This window comes from Thalassophryne amazonica, chromosome 2, assembly GCF_902500255.1.
Source record: "Thalassophryne amazonica chromosome 2, fThaAma1.1, whole genome shotgun sequence".
Lineage (NCBI taxonomy): Eukaryota > Metazoa > Chordata > Actinopteri > Batrachoidiformes > Batrachoididae > Thalassophryne > Thalassophryne amazonica.
In genome coordinates, this window is record NC_047104.1 from 81,363,699 (window position 1) to 81,384,067 (window position 20,369).

General features: G+C 42.1%; 1 protein-coding gene across 1 annotated transcript in view; it reads left to right on the forward strand.

Annotated features, from left to right (window-relative positions):
* Positions 1 to 20,369, forward strand: part of tacr2 (tachykinin receptor 2) — a 166,907-nt gene that overhangs the window by 6,275 nt on the left and 140,263 nt on the right. The window contains 2 exon segments of the mRNA XM_034188456.1: positions 11,751 to 12,006; positions 12,009 to 12,045. Of these exon segments, the coding sequence (XP_034044347.1) occupies positions 11,751 to 12,006; positions 12,009 to 12,045 (293 nt within the window).

Below are 20,369 nucleotides of genomic sequence, written 5' to 3' on the forward strand. Positions count from 1 at the left end.
AGACCCGATTGCGTTCTTTATAGTCAGACCCAAGAGACAGCCATTTCTCTTGCAGGCTAGGGGGAAGCTTCTGGACCAGAGGGCTGATTCCTCTGGCTGTATCAAGGTAGTGAAGGCCTGGACGGGTTCCGTCTGCCTTGGCTGCCTGCAGCTCCATCAGGAGGTCACTGAGCTCGTGAAGTTTTGTATAATCTTTGTAGCCAATTTTGGGAAAGTTGCTGATGCGTTGAAAGAGAGCCTCTTCGATTACTTCAGGGGCCACATAGCATGCGTCCAGTCTGTCCCATATCATACAGAGTCCTCTTTGGGGATGATTAGCATTGACAGCCCTGATACATTTTGCATGCTCTCCCGACTCTTTGCCAAGCCACTTCACCAATAAATCCATCTCCTCACTGAATGTCAGATTAAGTCCACTCACTGCGTTCTGAAAAGACTGTTGCCAGGCTCTGTAGCTCTCTGACTGGTCGTTAAATTGGGTCATACCTGTAGTAACCAGCTCGCGTTGGGCAAGATATCTGATGACATCATTCATATTTGATTGGTCATGATGAGCATTTTGAAGCATGTGGCTGGACATGGGGTGATGCAGTGAACTCTGGTTACTGAGCCTTACTCCATACGTGCTTTGATAACCATGGGTATTTCTGGAGGTTAGGGGCGTGGTCATAGTGGGTTGTGGTTGATGTGTAGTTACTCTGCTCACTGCTGTGTGGGTGAGGTTGGCACTAGCTGGATTATCCACTGCTTTGGGTGTTGGAGCTTGGGTACAGTTTCCAAGTACTGGGTCTACACGTAGGTGTCTGGTTTCATCTTGAAGGGGAAGATGAGGTGTTGATGTGTACTCTGCATGCAGCCAATTTGCCTTGTCTGGAGAGCTCGCCTGCAATGAATGTGAATGTTGTACATGGGCTGACTGTGTGAAGAACTAACCAGTCTCATCCTGAGTGAGCAGGTGCGGTGCTATGGACTCTGTGAACGACTGACCAGTCTCATCCTGAGCATGCTCTTCTGGTGCTGCAGTCGAATGCTCTTTTGACTGTTCAGCGACATAGTCCGCTCTAGAGGGTTAAGGGTGTCTCATCAAGTTGGAGCTTTCTTTTACTTCGCTTGCTCCCATGTCAGATGCTGACAGCTGCTTCTAGGACCTCTGCCTCTGCCTCAACTGCAGCTGCATCCCTCTCCAGAGACAACTTTGCCATTCGTGACTCTAATTATGCCTTTTCCATTTTCAGGATCATATCTTGCCTTTGCTGCGTCTGCTTTGGCACGGGCTAAAGCAGCAGCCCTCTCAGCAGATGATTTTGAGGAACATGATGAGTAGAATCCAGACTTAAGTGACTGCTCCTTTACATCCATTGTGTGTGTCCAGCGTTTAACTATGATATCTTCTGCAATGAAGGCGTGGTTTCACTATCCTTTGCTTGAGAAGCAGCGTTCACTAGTTGGCTTTCTTTCTGAGTCTCATCACATGACCTACTCAGACTTTCTTAAAGAAACAGCTCACTGAACAGAACCAACTGAATTATCTTAGAAATAAACACACACTAAATTAATTAACTTAAATAACAGAGGCATGATACCTGTTGATGACAAAATTGAAGCATGCATGAAATCCTATCAGGTCGAGTTAAGTCTGGGGCATGCACTGGTGTCGCCTTGGGTCCTGGATGATAAATATTCAGGAGGAACATTACAGTTGCTCCCCTTGGCCTTCTTTGAACAATGTATGCTTGATCATGCCCAGAAAACCTCACCACATGAGCAAAATGTCATAGGTGATGATCCCTCACCAGGCAAGTAATACTCCTCAAATTTCATTTGACACAAAGTCATTCCAAAGATACTGAAAGATCATCCAAAAAGATCCAGTAACAAAAAATTTCTAGTGGTCACCTTTGGTCACTGGTTAGCATCCAAGTCTCACAACCATAGAGTGAGACAAGAAGCACCGTGAAGCCTCAACTCTAGAAAAGTTAAAACCACAGGACAGCACTGAGGGTCTTGTCTTTGGAAGGTGACAACTGGTGCAGTTCTGAGGGATCGTCCACACAGGTTGAAACCTGGAACATCTTTCTCTTCACAAGGATAACCATCTGAGATGCAATGACTTGGAAGTGGGATATCTGTGGAGATTCTCTGTTATCAAGGTTACGGTGTGGTAGGTTATGGAGGGAGTGGTACAACTTCTGTGGCAGTCCAGCTCCTTCTGATGATGTCAAATCTTATGGTGGGACACAGGAGTGCTTTTGTGACGGTATCGGTTATTTGTCAGTTTGTGGTTACTTGTGTTTCGGCATCGCTGAATAAATTGGAGCAGTGAGCTAACGCAAAGCTAACAGCAACTCAAGCAGTGGCCAGCCACCATCGGGCCGGGGCTGCACTCAAGCTATGTGTTTTCTGGATGTCTTGTCTGTTATCTTCAGTGATGCCGGTACTGCGTTACTCTAATCTGAGCACTTTGTTCAGTACCGAGTAATCTAATGTGTTAATCTTTCCAAATCAGTAATCAGATTAAAGTTATTCCTCCAAGTCACTGTGCGTAACTATTATTTTTGTATTGTGGGTTGATTGCAGAATTAAAACCGTGCTCAGAAGGGGGAGTGCTGAGCAGAGCAGCACCTCACACCGGTGTCAGGAGCATGCATTCGGCTGAACTATCCACTTTCAGTGAGCTGCAAGCTTTTTCTCTGTTGTTTTCCGAGTTGAAAGTGCTCAGAGCTCTGGCTTTGCAAAGATATTGTAAAGCTTTTTTCCAACTTTATTTAAAACTCTGTGCCACTATGTGTCTCCTCGCTAAAAACAGCTGATCCACAACGCATTATCAACAAATACTTTTTTGTTCCACCCATATGCGTCTAATGTCTGTTTCTGAGGACAACATGACGTAAAAAAAAAGCTGATAAAACTTTATCACCTGTCAATCTGGTTGTGTTTTCTGCATAAATAAACATTATCTGTTCATCTGATCAGACAAGTCAGGGGCGAATCCACGCAGAAAGGGAGCGTGGGTGTGGTCCTCCCAGTCACACGGCACACAGCGTTAGCTGAATGAAGCAAAAAAGTCACAAAGTCACAAATCATTGAGAAAAAGTGGACAAATTAGCCTGGACTTCTCCCATCACCGAAAAGCCTGTGAGTGCAGACTGCATAAAAGACCGAAACGAAACAGAAACTAATAAAAGATAAACAAAGCGAACTGTGACCTTGAAGCTTTAAACAAAATCAAAACAAAGCAGCAGCGTGTGATTATTTCTGCAGCGAGTCTGTGCTGGTCACAGCCCCCTGCAGCTGTGTTGTCTTGACAACGTGTGCGTGCACATGCACGTCAGCCAGAGACGTTGAGAGGCTGGCGCGATAGAGAGAGAGAGAGAGAGAGAGAGTGGCTGGAGGTTTGACAACAATTAAACGGAACGCCAACGGTACGGGAACTACGCAGACGATGAGGAACCATCAAGACAGAAAGCAAAATGGAATACAGGCGAATCGAGGTTGTCATCAGGATTCGTTCACATTTTTCAACAGTTTGAAAATTCTGACGAAGCGCCAGCTACAGAAACAAAGCTAGACGACGGTTCAACGATGTCTCCAAAGTCAACGTAAGTCCAAATTTCTTGTTTCATTTTGGCTTCAGTGTCCTTTGTTAGTGCCGTGTGACTGGGGCTTTAAAGGTTCACTTTTGAAGACATTTTCATACTATTACTACTTATAATAATAATAATTTCAACAACTAAAATGTTTAGAAAGAATTTAAATGTGAGAAAAATGTTAGAAAGAATTTAATGGTTACATTTAGGTTACATTTAGGGGAGTTGATGGTCTAGTGGTTAAAGCGTTGGGCTTGAGACCAGAGGATCCTCAGTTCAAATCCCAGCCTGACTGGAAAATCACTAAGGGCCCTTGAGCAAGGTCCTTAATCCCCTAGTTACTCCCGGTGTGTAGTGAGCGCCTTGTATGGCAGCACCCTCACATCGGGGTGAATATGAGGCATTATTGTAAAGCACTTTGAGCATCTGATGCAGATGGAAAAGCGCTGTATAAATGCAGTCCATCTACCATTTACAAACAATGTAGATTGGAAATGGTAAGTTTTACCATTACAGTGCTGTCAACAGTATGAGGTCAAGAAAGATGTCTTTATTTTATTTTTTTATAAAACAAGTATTTATGTTCATTGAAGTCAAGAAAGGGTGACTATAAAGTTTCATGTTGAGGTGGCGGGGGGATGTTGTTGGCAGCTGCTGAAAGTAAATAATAAAGTAACTAGTAATCTGAATTACTTTTAAATCTGAGTAATCAGTAAAGTTACTTTTTCAAGGAGTAATCAGTCATCAGTAATTGGATTACCATTTCAAAGTAACTGTGGCAGCACTGGTTATCTTGGTCTACATTCCAACACAGTGAGTAATATCTCAGTGAGGGAGACTTTTTATGCAACTTCACTCTGTGATTGATGACTGCCCCAGAGGTGACACACTACTCGCTATGGATTATGTCAGTGTGACCACCAACACTGGCAGGGCTGGTTACGAGGACGACAGCAAATGTTTGGGCTTACAGTACTACCTTCATTATTCATCGATGTATTGTAGTCCAAACAAATCAAAGTGGCACTTGTCCTTGGAGTGTACCTTGCAGAGTCCTATAGTCACCTCATCCTCTCTAAAGACTTTGATGAGACTGAATCTTTCCACACTGGTGCATTCAAAAAAATGAACTGCTATCTCAGCAAGAAAAATTAATGGAACAATTTGCATAGATTTTTTTTAAAGTTATTTCAACTCAATTATTTCGACATTCAACCGAGTTAATGCCAAACGTCTCAAGACTTAAGTTGAAATAACTTAAAAACACAAATACTCCTCCTTTGCCAAAACGGAACTGAACATTAAACAGCACAACATATGGATGGATTAAATATATTGTGCTGTTTAATGTTCAGGGCAGCACAGTGGATTAGTGGTTAGCACTGTTGCTTGACAGTAAGAAGGCCATGGGATTGATTCCAACCTGTGGCCTTTCTGTGTGTAGTTTGCATGTTCTCATCATGTTTGCGTGGGTTCCCTCCAGGTATTCCAGCTTTCTCCCACATCCAAAGATATGCAGGTTAGATGAATTGGAAACTTTAAATTGTCCATAGTGGTGTGCACAGGTGTGAATGTGTTTGTTTGTCTGTATGTGACCCTGAGACAGATTGGTGTCCTGTCCAGGGAGTACCCTGCCCTATGCCTGCTGGGATAGGCTTCAGGTTTCTTTGACCCGATCTTGGATAAGCAGTTGAAGATGACTGTGTGTGTTTAATGTTCAGTTCTAGTTTGGCATGGTAAGAGTATTCAGGTCAGTATTTCCCAAAATAAGCCTGTATTCTGAGAACTCAGGTTGCAGTAAGATACATAGTATCACTTTGCAAGATCCGCAAGATAAGAGGGGGCTTGAGCATTCAAGAATTTATATGTAAACAGCAGAACCTTTAAAATCTAACCTCATATGAACATGAAACCAAAGATGTGACGCTAATTGGAGTAAAATTCTAGCTGTAAGGACACAACTGAGGATCCCTGAGCAGAGAACACCTGCATTTTGTAATAAAATGTGATTTTTATTCACCACAGACAGATCAGGAACTGTGAATATGCCACAGAACCATATATGAATACTAGAGTCCGCAGTCACACTGAGACGTGTCCTGGCAAGGAGGCATGGTTGCCATTTTCTAACTGGGCAAATCAGTGGCCTTCCATTTACGAGGTCTGTTAGAAAAGTATCCGACCTTATTATTTTTTTTCAAAAATAATATGGATTTGAATCACGTGTGATTACATCAGACATGCTTGAACCCTCGTGGGCATGCGAGAGTTTTTTCACGGCTGTCGGTTACGTCATTCGCCTGTGGGCAGTCTTTGAGTGAGGAGTGGCCAACCCTCTCGTCGATTTTTTCATTGTATAGGAATGGTTCAGAGACTGCTGCTTTGTTTGATCAAAATTTTTTCAAAACTGTAAGGCACAACTGAGTGGACACCATTCGATAAATTCAGCTGGTTTTCGGTAAAAATTTTAACAGCTGATGAGAGATTTTGGTCTGGTAGTGTCGCCGTAAGGACAGCCCACGGCGCCTGACGGTGATCTGCGCTTCGAGGCGGCAGCGTCTCGCCGTTTCAAGTTGAAAACGTCCACATTTCAGGCTCTGTTGACCCAGTAAGTCGTCAGAGAACAGAGAACTTTCAGAAGAAGTCAGCATGAGGAGTTTATTCGGACATTCCATTGTTAATGGACATTTTGTAATGAAAGAACGTGCGGGCAGAATTGCATGTCGGGCCGGACCCGACCGCGGGGGGTCGCGACAAGAAAAACACCTTTGTTGGAAACCTTAACGGACCAGTTGGAACATGCCCAAGCTGTTAAACAATTTCTCAGTTACTCACTTGTTGAAAGCCATCAAAAGCCGCCTGAATTTTACAAATGGTTTTCAACACGGAGGTGTTTTGCCTGTCGCGGTGCACACAGATTCGCTGAGTCGTCACGGAAACGACTCGGAGAATTTGCGCGCACGTCTTTCATTAAAAAATGTCCTTAAACAGTGGAATGTCCGCATAAAGTCCTCATGCTGGCCTCTTCTGAATCTTCTTTGTTCTCTCACGACGTCCTGGGTCAACAGAGTCTTAAATTAGGATGATTTCAGCTTTAAACAGGCCGACGACGGCGCCTGGAAGCGCTGCAGGACGTCCCGCTCCGTGGGAAGTCCTTACAGTGACAGAAACACCCCATAATCTCTCATCAGCCGTTAAACTTTTCACCGAAAACCAGCTGAATTTCTCGAATAGTGTCCACTCGGATATTCCTCACAGGTCCAGAAAAAAGTTTGATAAAGCAACGCGCGCCGTCTCGAGCAGCGTGTGAAACAAAGGAATTCAGCCGAGAGGGCAGGACCACATCTCACTCAAGGCCTGCCCACAGGGAAATGACGTCACCGACACGCGTGAAAAACTCACGCATGCGCACGAGGGTTCAAGCATGATTGGTGTAATCGCATGTCAATCAAATCCATATAGTTTTTTTTTTATATATAAAACTGCCGGTTAGTTTTATAAGATACCTCATATAAGTAAGTAGTTTTGGTTATTCCTGTTACTTTTCCATGAATGTGGGCGATAAACTGGTCATCATGCCTGTGCAATGCATGAATGTGAAGTTGTATACCATGTATGTTGGTGTTGTTGTTGTTCATTTGGCTGCTCTCGTTTTTTGGGGGGGGCGGGTGGGGGTCGCCACAGCGGATACAGCCAGATCCGCATTGGTATTTGGCACAAGCTTTACGCCGGATGCCCTTCCTGATGCAACTCCAGTGTAACCTGGAGAAACACACACAGCTGCTGGTGGTCCAAAGAGGTCTCCCATCCAAGTGCTAACCAGGCCCCGCAGTGCTTAGCTTCTGAGATCTGACAGGATCAGGCTTAAGTTGTATACCATGTACAGTGGTCCCTCGTTTATCGCGGGAGTTAAGCGAAATCCACGAAGTAGTCAGCGCTATTTTTTGCAATTATTATAGATGTTTTAAGGCTGTAAAACCCCTCACTACACACTTTATACACTTTTCTCAAACAGGCATTAACATTTTCTCACTTTTCTCTCCTGTGTAAACACTCTCTTTTTTCTTCTGAGCGAGAAGATTATAAACAGACAGATGCAGAACTCTCCCTTCGCTCACTGCCTCCAGAGATCCGGATGCGGGACGCAAAGAATCCAAGTCCTCTCTCGGTGGCCACGGAGCTCTGCGGCTGCGGTCAACATCCACATCAAAACAGCGAGCGTAGTCTCTGGACCTGTTGCCAGATTTGGCGCAGCGCTGCACAGCAGACAGGAGGGCGGTGTGAGTGGCCCGCTGCTGCGTTTACCGAGCCCGCAGACTCAGTAAGCGCATCGGAGACAGTGAGAGCAATCACGGTGATGCCGACCGGTGCTGCGACCGGCCCGCCTGATAAGGACGCAGAACACAATGTGCTGTTAAAAAAAGCATGCAAAATTGCACAAAAAAAAATCCGCGAAACTGCGAGGCCACGAAAGGTGAATGGCGTTATAGCGAGGGACCACTGTATATACGATGGATTTAGAAACCACCTGGAATGGAATTTTACTCAAACCTGAATTCATTTAGTTTGAAACAAAAATGGATTTACCATGCGGAATTAATGTGGCCTGTGTGCCTAATCTGGATTGTTTGTGTCCCAATACTGTGCCTTATTATATTTGTAGCATTTGGAAGCTGGAACAAATCGGATCTGTGTAAACTTTGAACTCTAGTTTGTTTGGATTATGACATGTTAAACTTCAAGTTATTCTGTACCTTGATATTGCCTGGTAGTCTTTGAAATAAAATGTGACTCATGAATGATCATCCAAAAAGCTGTTGACTGAAACTGGAACAGACCGGTCCGTATAAACTTTCAACACTAATATTTCGGAATGTGTACATGTCGGGGTAAGTTTAATACAACCCCAATTCCAATGAAGTTGGGACATTATGTGAAATGTAAATAAAAACAGAATACAATGATTTGCAAATCCTCTTCAAACTATATTCAATTGAATACACCACAAAGACAAGATATTTAATGTTCAAACTGATAAACGTTATTGTTTTTGTGCAAATATTTGTTCATTTTGAAATGGATGCCTGTAACAAGTTTCAAAAAACCTGGGACAGTGGTATTTTCGCCACTATGTCACATCACCTTTCCTTCTAACAACACTCAATAAGTGTTTGGGAACTGAGGACACTAATTGTGAGTGTCGTGATTGGGTATAAATGGAGCATTCCCAAAAAGGCTCAGCTGTTCACAAGCAAACATGGGGAGAGGATCACAACTGCGTGAAAAAATAGTCCAACAGTTTGAGAACAGTGTTTCTCAATGTTCAATTGCAAGGAATTTAGGGATTCTATAATCTACAGTCCATAATATAATCACAAGATTCAGAGACTCTGGAGAACTTTCTACACATAAGCAGCAAGGCCAAAAACCAACACTGAATCACCGTGACCTTCGATCCCTCAGGCGGCACTGCATTAAAAATTGGCATCATTGTGTAAAGGATCTTACCGTGTGGATTCAGAAACACTTTAGAAAAACATTGTCAGTTAACACAGTTCATCGCTACATCTACAAGTGCAAGTTAAAACTCTACCATGCGAAGCGAAAGCCAAACATCATCAACATCCAGAAATGCAGTCACCTTCTCTGGGCACGAGCTCATTTGAAATGGACAGACGCAAAGTGGGAAAGTGTGCTGTGGTATGATGAGTCCACGTTTTTAGAAATCATGGACGTTGTGTCCTCTGGACAAAAGAGAAAAAAGATCATCCAGACTGTTACCAGCGCAAAGTTCAAAAGCCAGCATCTGTGATAGTATGGGGGTGTGTTAGTGCCCATGGCATGGGCAACTTACACATGGAGCAACACATGGAGCAACACATGCTGCCATCCAAGCAACGTCTTTTTCAGGGAAATCCCTGCTTATTTCAGCAAGACAATGCCAAGCCACATTCTGCACGTTACAACACTGTGGCTTCATAGTAAAAGAGTACGGGTACTAGACTTGGCCTGCCTGCATTCTAGACCTGTCACCCACTGAAAATGTGTGGCGCATATGAAGCACAAAATACAACAACGGAGACCCCGGACTGTTGAACAACTGAAGTCGTACATCAAGCAAGAATGGCAAAGAATTCCACCTACAAAGCTTCAACAATTAGTGTCCTCAGTTCCCAAACGCTTATTGAGTGTTGTTAGAAGGAAAGGTGATGTAACACAGTGGTAAACATACCACTGTCCCAGCTTTTTTGAAATGTGTTACAGGCATCCATTTCAAAATGACCAAATATTTGTACAAAAACAATAAAGTTTATCAGTTTGAACATTAAATATCTTGTCTTTGTGGTGTATTCAATTGAATATAGGTTGAAGAGGATTTGCAAATCGTATTCTGTTTTTATTTACATTTTACACAACGTCCCAAATTCATTGGAATTGGGGTTGTACTTTCCTCACATAATTTAATGTAAATTAATCTTACTGACTCAATATCTAGGTAAGTACGATATTTTAACATGTATTTTTCAAGCTCTTTTCCCCCGTGTGTTATGTCTGCATTGAAAAAGCACTCTAAAACATTTCACATCCGAGCACTTCGTCAATATTTTGCCCAATGTGAAAAGGGCATGTCGCTCTGCAAGACGGACCATTTGTGTTAAGTAGGCAGCATTACGACTGTGGTCTCTAGTACTCATATACGGCTCTGTGGAATGCAGAAAATACAGTCTGCACAATGAATCTGTGTAGGCTCTCAGTTGTCCAGGTGGTTTCCATAGTAGAGAAGCTTGAATCTTCGACTGGCAACCAACCCAGTCCAGTCGAAGATTCAAGCTTCTCTACTCTGCACAATGAAGTCATCTGTGTGGGAGCAAATTATGTGGATAGTCGATTTAAGAATTGATGGCTTGTTACACAGAAAATTAGTTTGACAGCAACCAAAGTCTGTGAGGGAAACAGAAATAGAGTGAGCCAGGTAAACAGGTTGAGGGTCACTAAACAACAAAGCACCCACACAGACTGATCAAGAAATGGCAGGCTACAGTATATTCAGAAGATATGTAAGGACAGCAGGATTCAGCAAAAGTACATCACACACAAAGGAACATGAGCGAGCAGGCATCAGTGTGAGACACTGTGGGGAGGTTACGATGAGCAGTGACTGGTTATAACGTATAAGTAGCCATGAATGAGGAAACAACAGTGCATGGAGTCCAAGTGACAGGAAGTAAAACCAAAGGGGGAAAAAAAACCCACATTATTTCTGCCGTCCGTCAATCCGGATCCGGATCACCTCCAAAATTCAGTGGAGTTTTCCATGCCCTAATATCTATCTGTGGTGCAAATTTGGTGAGAATCTGTAAAGTAGTTTTGACATAGTCCTTCAAAGCTTATATAAAGAAAAATCGATCAAAAGATCTTGATCCAGATCCAGATCCGGATCACCTCCAAAGTTTAATGGAGTCTTCCATTGCCTAATATGTATCTGTAGCGTAATCCTGCTAACAAGCAGACAAATAAATAAATAAATGAAACACTGAATGCTGTTTCTGAATCCTCTCTTCAGCAATAAGTGATTCAGCTCGATATATTTATACCAGACCATGATTCAGGAAGTTGTAGCAGAGCTGTTCGGTTTTTAGCCACAGACACTTCAAATGTTCTCTGTTACTTGTCATTATAGCATCAGACTGTACAGTACAAGTTCAAATGAATAAAAAACAGGTCATAATGTATCTTTTCTCTGTGGTTGTATTTTGTGATGAAATCTGCACTGAAATACAGAAGACAGCGCGTAAAAAAATCAAAGTTTGATGGGATGCATGCCCCAAGACCCCTACGGAAGGGTGACTTTTCGGTTGCAGCAGACTCGTTCACAAAGCCTTTACAAAATCCTGGATCTGCCCCTGCCCCACTCCCCTAAAGCCACATGGCTTCTTACCGTCCACACCTACCTTCAATTAATCCACAGCTAACTTTACACGAGTTTCATAATGTGGTGTGATGTTTTTTAGTCAGTCAGAGAAGTAAACGGTCACACACCGACACATGGAAGCATGTTAGTGCTTTCTTCTTGCAATCAGACATTAAGTGTTTTGAGGAGAAAAGATGATCGTCTTTCATATGTTTTCTAGAAGCTGTTTGTTTTCTGTTGCTCTCTGTTAGGTGGCGCTATGGGCTGTCGCTTACTCCCTGATCATTCTGGTTTCCATTACTGGAAATATCACCATTGTCTGGATAATTCTGGCTCATAGGCGTATGAGAACTGTGACCAACTACTTCATCGTCAACCTGGCATTCTCTGACGTTTCCATGGCAACCTTCAACACCCTGTTCAACTTTGTCTACGCGCTTCATAATGACTGGTACTTTGGTCTGGGCTACTGCCGATTCCAGAACTTCTTCCCCATCACTGCCATGTTTCATCCATTTATTCCATGGCTGCCATATCAGTGGACAGGTAAGAGACAAACTCTGACAGGCACTACACACGGGTGAGGCAAGAAAACATTACCCCTTTTTAAGCCCCCGGTATGAAATACAGGAGGGTGTTTGTATATCCGTTCGTCGGGTTTTGGTTGTTAGCGTGATATTTTAAAAAACAGTTGACCAGTTTCATTCATATTTAGCATAAGGATGTACTTGGATGATCCCCCAACACCGGTTGATTATGGTAAGTCAGTTTCAAGGTCACAGCAAGATATTCAAGATATTGTCATTGCCACCATTGTTAGCACAATATCTCAAGAACCAGTTAACCAGTTTCATTCATATTTAGGAAAAGGGTGTACTTGGGTGATTACCCGACACCATTCGATTATGGTGACCTTGGGGTCAGTTTCACAGTCACAGCGAGATATTCAAGATATTGTCATTGCCACCATTGTTAGCACAATATCTCAAGAACCAGTTGACCAGTTTCATTCATATTTAGGATAAGGGTATACTTGGGTGATCACCTTAACACCAGTCGATTATGGTGACCTTGGGGTCAGTTTCAAAGTCACAGCGAGATATTCAAGATATTGTCATTGCCACCATTGTTAGCACAATATCTCAAGAACCAGTTAACCAATTTCATTCATATTTAGGATAAGGGTTTACTTGGGTGATCACCCGACACCAGTCGATTATGGTGACCTTGGGTCAGTTTCACAGTCACAGCGAGATATTCAAGATATTGTCATTGCCACCATTGTTAACACAATATCTCAAGAACCAGTTAACCAATTTCATTCATATTTAGCATAAGGGTGTACTTGGGTGATCCTCCAACACTTTGTATTACTGATTTGTTGTGACGGTGGGGGGGCTATCTCATCTCCTGATGACTCTTCTTTATTTTCCTTTTTAATGTTTCACACAAGTGCTGTATGTTGGCAAGTTTCATGAGACTATCCAAATGTATTCATTACAATAAATAGAAAATGCTACACAATGTATTACACACAATGTACAAGTACAAGGTTTCAAAGTACATATCTTTGCAGACACACAAATTAATGGGGCTCTAATTCAGCACTGCTGTGAAAATGAACTGTTCAGCACTTCAACAACTGTTTCTAGCAATTAGTGCTTAATGGGACATTTGATGCTTGTGCTTTTTAAAACACTTTCAGGATGTGCATTATGATAGAAGTTGTAGATTTGAAAGATGTGGAAAAAACAACTTTTTAAATCATCCACATAGCAGTAAAGAAACCAAGATATACGAGGTCTATTAGAAAAGTATCCAACCTTATTATTTTTTTCAAAAACCATATGGATTTGAATCACGTGTGATTACATCAGACATGCTTGAACCCTCGTGGGCATGCGAGAGTTTTTTCACGCCTGTCGGTTACGTCATTCGCCTGTGGGCAGTCTTTGAGTGAGGAGTCGCCCACCCTCTCGTCGATTTTTCATTGTTTAGGAATGGCTCAGAGACTGCTACTTTGTTTGATAAAAATTTTTTCAAAGCTGTAAGGCACAACTGAGTGGAAACCATTCGATAAATTCAGCTGGTTTTCGGTAAAAAATTTTAACGGCTGATGAGAGATTTTAGTCTGGTAGTGTCGCTTTAAGCACGGCCCACGGCGCCTGACGGCGATCTGCGCTTCGAGGCGGCAGCGTCTCGCTGTTTCAAGTTGAAAACTTCCACATTTCAGGCTCTGTTGACCCAGGAAGTCATCAGAGAACAGAGAACTTTCAGAAGAAGTCGGCATGAGGAGTTTATTCGGACATTCCATTGTTAACGGACATTTTGTAATGAAAGAACGTGCGGGCAGAGTCGCATGTCGGGCCGGACCCAACCGCGGGGGGTCGCGACAGGAAAAACACCTCCGTTGGAAACCTTAACAGACAAGTTGGAACATGCCCAAGCTGTTAAACAATTTCTCAGTTTCTCACTTGTTGAAAGCCATCAAAAGCCGCTTGAATTTTACAAATGGTTTCAACACGGAGGTGTTTTTCCTGTCGCGGCGCACACAGATTCGCAGAGTCATCACGGAAACGACTCGGTGAATTTGCGCGCACGTCTTTCATTACAAATGTCCTTAAACAGTGGAATGTCCGCATAAAGTCCTCATGCCGGCCTCTTCTAAATCTTCTCTGTTCTCTCACGACGTCCTGGGTGAATTAAGCCTTAAATTAGGATGTTTTCAGCTCGAAACAGGCCGACGACGGCGCCTGGAAGCGCTGCGCGACGTCCCGCTCCGTGGGAAGTCCTTACAGCGACAAAAACACCCCATAATCTCTCATCAGCCGTTAAACTTTTCACCGAAAACCAGCTTAATTTCTCGAATAGTGTCCACTTGGATATTCCTCACAGGTCCAGAAAAATTTTTGATAAAGCAACGCGCGCCGTCTCGAGCAGCGTGTGAAACAAAGGAATTCAGCCGAGAGGGCTGGACCACATCTCACTCAAGGCCTGCCCACAGGGAAATGACATCACCGACACGCATGAAAAAACTCACGCATGCGCACGAGGGTTCAAGCATGATTGGTGTAATCGCACGTCATTCAAATCCATATAATTTAAAAAAATAAATAAAAGTGTTGGTTTCTTATCTAATACACCTCGTATACAGGAGTAACAAAGTGCATACAGTATGCAAAAAGTGTAGTCTTAAAGTATTACTTGAAAAGCTAACACACCTAAGGGCACTTTGTATTCTATCACATTCTTATTAAGAGGCATAAAATGGTGATGCTTTACCAGAACCCTTTGCCATATGTATTCAGTATAACAATCAATGTCACAGAACACTTTAGCGTCAACATCAAATGTGCGATTGGTTGTGTATGAAAATCCAGAAGTAATAATGTACCTATATATGTACTTAATATCCTTTATATTGTGTTGAGAATTTTTGATTATTTTCAGTTTTAACATTGGCCGTACCTTCCGTATTATACTATTGATAAAAGGAAATTTGGGAAAAGCATCACTGTTTGACATTTCAGGGATAGCCCATTAATTAATGGGTGGATCTGACATATTAATGGGGTTGACACAATGGTTTAAAGGTACTCCAGAAAACATCTTGAAAACTAGAAAAGATGCCACATTTAATAACTGCATCAAATAACATCCAGGATGCTGTCCAGTGCACATTTATTTATCCATCTTTTAATTCCTTATTTTAACAATTTCATCAGTTCATTACTATTGGATTTTGTGCATTGGTTGGAGTATACGTACGTTTATTGTTTGCTGCTTCTTTTATTCTTGGATTTTTGATTCTTGGGTAAGCATTTCATACTTTATTGTTCTTCTTATTACTGTTTATTATATTGTTGTTCTTCTTATTGTTTATTTATTTATTATTATTATTATTATTATTATTATAATACCCCCCTCACACATCCAGAATGAGGCCAAGTGACGTCAGAATGACAAATCGGCGCACATCTGAAAACTGTCTGGTTTCAGTTCCAAAACGTTCTGACAGCCATCTGTTAGAGTCCACACAGTTGGTCAAAATCGGCCGATGGCTCCGAGCGTGATGCACAGATTCAAAACTCTCCGGGCGCCGTCGAGATGGGACACCTATCCGACGGCAGTCCATGTGCAGTCGAGGACCATCTGACAGCAATTTACATACTCTGATGGTGGAAAAACAGGAACCAAAATGATTTGAGCGCATGCGAGGGAACCTCGAGATGGATCTGGCATGGCAAAGCCTGCCAGTATGCCCTGCAGGTGCCACATATAATAATGTGTGCTACATGCGCGCACATGTAGCGGCTTACTCGACCTTATGAAAAACACACACACTGAGCGATCATTTCCTCATGTCAGCACTTCTATGCACACACATGCACATGAGGTCAGTGAGCCTGGGAAACAGAGGACAAGTGAAGGAGTGATTGAATGGGAGTGTGTGACTGCACGGATGCAGGCTTGGACATATGTGGCGTGAGTCTGGTCCATACCATGGTTGTTCTTTGATGTCCAGTACAGGTCCTGTGCAAAAGGAGGAACACAGAGCTCCAGTCCCGTGTTTGCCATCCAGACATTTGGACATCGGACAGTCTTCAGTGCCTTTTATGGCCGTCTGACAGCAGTCTGTGTCGTCTACATATGCCTTGGATGCGATCTGACAGGTGTGGACAAGGCAGTCTGTTTGCATTCTGACATGGCTGATCATGCCTCTTATCCTCCCAACTGCATCTGGAATATGACCATTTTTGCCGTGTCGGCCTGCTTCCTGCACATTCTGGCTATGTGTGACGGGGGCTTTATGTCCATGTGATTCTTGGTTTCTTTTGTTTTCCGTTTTGTTTTGTTTATATCTATATATATATATATATATATATCATATATATATATATATATATATATATATATATATATATATATATATATATATATATATATATACAGTAGTGTTCAGAATAATAGTAGTGCCATGTGACTAAAAAGATTAATCCAGGTTTTGAGTATATTTCTTATTGTTACATGGGAAACAAGGTACCAGTAGATTCAGTAGATTCTCACAAATCCAACAAGACCAAGCATTCATGATATGCACACTTTTAAGGCTATGAAATTGGGCTATCAGTACAAAAAAGTAGAAAAGGGGGTGTTCACAATAATAGTAGTGTGGCATTCAGTCAGTGAGTTCGTCAATTTTGTGGAACAAACAGGTGTGAATCAGGTGTCCCCTATTTAAGGATGAAGGCCAGCACCTGTTGAACATGCTTTTCTCTTTGAAAGCCTGAGGAAAATGGGACGTTCAAGACATTGTTCAGAAGAACAGCGTAGTTTGATTAAAAAGTTGATTGGAGAGGGGAAAACTTATACGCAGGTGCAAAAATATTATAGGCTGTTCATCTACAATGATCTCCAATGCTTTAAAATGGACAAAAAAAAAAACAAAGACGCGTGGAAGAAAACAGAAACAACCATCAAAATGAATAGAAGAATAACCAGAATGGCAAAGGCTCACCCATTGATGAGCTCCAGGATGATCAAAGACAGTCTGGAGTTACTTGTAAGTGCTGTGACAGTTAGAAGATGCCTGTTGTGAAGCTAATTTATTTGCGAGAATCCCCAGCAAAGTCCCTCTGTTAATAAAAGACGTGCAGAAGAGGTTACAATTTGCCAAAGAACACATCAACTGGCCTAAAGAGAAATGGAGGAATATTTTGTGGACTGATGAGAGTAAAATTGTTCTTTTTGGGTCCAAGGGCCACAGACAGTTTGTGAGAGGACCCCCAAAATCTGAATTCAAGCCACAGTTCACAGTGAAGACAGTGAAGCATGGTGGTGCAAGCATCATGATATGGGCATGTTTCTCCTACTATGGTGTTGGGCCTATATATCGCATACCAGGTATCATGGATCAGTTTGGATATGTCAAAGTACTTGAAGAGGTCATGTTGCCTTATGCTGAAGAGGACATGCCCTTGAAATGGGTGTTTCAACAAGACAATGACCCAAGCATACTAGTAAACAAGCAAAATCTTGGTTCCAAACCAACAAAATTAATGCCTCACAGATGCGAAGAAATAATGAAAAGCTGTGGTTATACAACTAATACTAGTTTAGTGATTCACAGGATTGCTAAAAAAAAAAGCAGTTTGAACATAATAGTTTTGAGTTTGTAGCGTCAACAGCAAATGCTACTATTATTGTGAACACCCCCTTTTCTACTTTTTTTTACTAATAGCCCAATTTCATAGCCTTAAGAGTGCTTAACATGAATGCTTGGTCTTGTTGGATTTGTGAGAATCTACTGAATCTACTGGTACCATGTTTCCCATGTAACAATAAGAAATATACTCAAAACCTGGATTAATCTTTTTAGTTACATAGCACTACTATTATTCTGAACACTACTGTGTATATATATATATATATATATATATAGATCCACAAATTAGAAAGGTACATGTACTAATTTTGTTTAAAAAGGCATTTGAGTCTATGCCTATGGTTAATCCTTTTGTGTTAAGCTGGCCTATTTTAAACATTGTTTAAGGTATCACTTTTGTAGTGGTGTTTGTGCTGTTTGGGGCTGGCTAAAACATTTCTTAATAATCAACAATTATTGTCTTTTTTCGTGATGGTGGTGTGGTCTATCATGGAATACGGAGTATATACCAGGGGTGGCCAAGTTCGGTCCTCGAGAGCCACCTTCCTGACACTCTTAGTTGTCTCCCTGCTCCAACACACCTGAATCCAATGAAAGGCTCATTAAAAGTCTGCTAACGAGTCTTTCATTGGATTCAGGTGTGTTGGAGCAGGGAGACAACTAAGAGTGTCAGGAAGGTGGCTCTCGAAGACCGAACTTGGCCACCCCTGGTATATACGGTGATGTTTGCAATAAAATAGCCAGCACAGGGGAAATTGGTTTTGTTTGTCCCAGAGGTTTGCCACTCTTTAAAGGATATTGGATTATTTTTGGTGCTACCACTAAAGCTGCAACTCATATTCATTCTCTGTCACTTATACTGTTGACTTCATCATGAGGAAGTTATCTAATACAGAGTAAATGCTGCGTGAAGGAGATGTAGGTCAACAGTCAGCAAAGTTACAGATGGCATTAATGCATAATGGAGCGTGGACATTCGAGCCTGTTCATACTGTGAAACTGTTCCTAACAGATGATGATTATATGCACCTGCAAAATCTTAACAGGGTCATTTGATGAACTGTTATTCAATTAAATTTAGATTTTAGACTGCATTAGGCTATATTAAATGCATGAGAATGGATGGTATAACATTTGTTTTTAAATGCAATACAAAATTAGTATGGCACTCAGAGAGTGCAGGACTCCACCAAGGCTCCATGGTCCTCTGTAATATAAATTTCAATATCAATTTCAATTAATTTTAATTTATATAGGAGCAAATCACAACAAAGCTCCCTGAAGGTGCTTCATACAATAAAGTCTAACCTTACCAACCCTTAAAACAAGCACACAGGTGACTGTGGTAAGGAAAAACTCCCTGTGATGATATTGAGGAAGAAACCTCAAGCAGACCAGATTCAGAGAGGTGACCCACCTCCTTAGGCCATTCTAACAGTTACAAGGTTTTTACAAAGTTTTACAAAGCTGAAGAAAAAAGAAACAGGAAATTTAAAACAACATAAAAAACAAGATGAAACTAGATGAGAAGACCACACAGGCATTTATGCCACAGGCAGGGGTCATCCAGCATTCCTGATGCTGTCAGTGGGCCTGTTCCCGCTGCAACATCCATTCCAAACACACACGCAGTGTGCTACATCAGCTGCAGACAGGGCATCTCGCAGTCAGTCCAGCACATTGTGGTCTGCAGCCGTCAGTCCTGCAATCCTATGCAATGTGATCCCTACCTCGGACAGAGAGACAAAGAGCAGAATCAGTCGGCTGGAAAAACTACACCCAAGGTATAATTCATCAGCAGGTAATCGACAGGAAAGCAGAAAAAATACGAAGGTGATCGCCGGCTGCTAGCCCTAAGCTTCACTGACAGACCCAGAAATGAGATAAAGTTGAGACCGAGACTCGTTATGTTTCTAATATAATAAGAAATTCCTGGACATCCAGCTGTTCACTGATGCAAGGCAATCCTCTAAGGCAGTGATTTTCAACCTTTTTTGAGCCGCGGCACCCTTTTTATATTTACAAAATCCTGCAGCACACCACTGTCATGTGTCACGTGTCACGCACCACTAACTCGACTGTCTCTACACGGTGCGTTAGCACGTTAGCAAGACGTGCGGTACAGATATGACGTAACATAGTATACTATAGTCATGGAGCTGTATATAAGAACTAGAGAGCGCAGTCCCATTGCTGCACACTAAACGAAAAGGTCCCTTCATGGACAGCGACATGATGCCTCCTAACCGGGCAAAATATGACGAAGTACCCGGATGTTAATGCATTTTCAATAGAGATTCGCGACTGAACACACTCAGAAAAATGCTCGCAAAATACGTGTTAAAATGCCATTTTGTCCTGGATAGAGCCAGTAAAATTAAATTACATTAAATTATGTCAGGAAAGTATTAAACTTACTCTGACACACACACATTCTCAAATATTAGTGTTGAAAGTTACACGGATCTGTGCTGTAAGCTACACTGCTGGGCTGAGCTGCTGCTGCTGTGTTCAACGCAGCGCGGCTCCTAAAACCATTACAATACATTTATATATATTATATTTTTACACAATTATCCTTATTGACCAGTTTCATTCATCAATCAATCAATCAACTGTTTTTCTTATATAGCGCCAAATCACAACAAACAGTTGCCCCCATTCATGAAGTCTAGTGGTGTGTGTGTGCACATTCTCTGTGTGT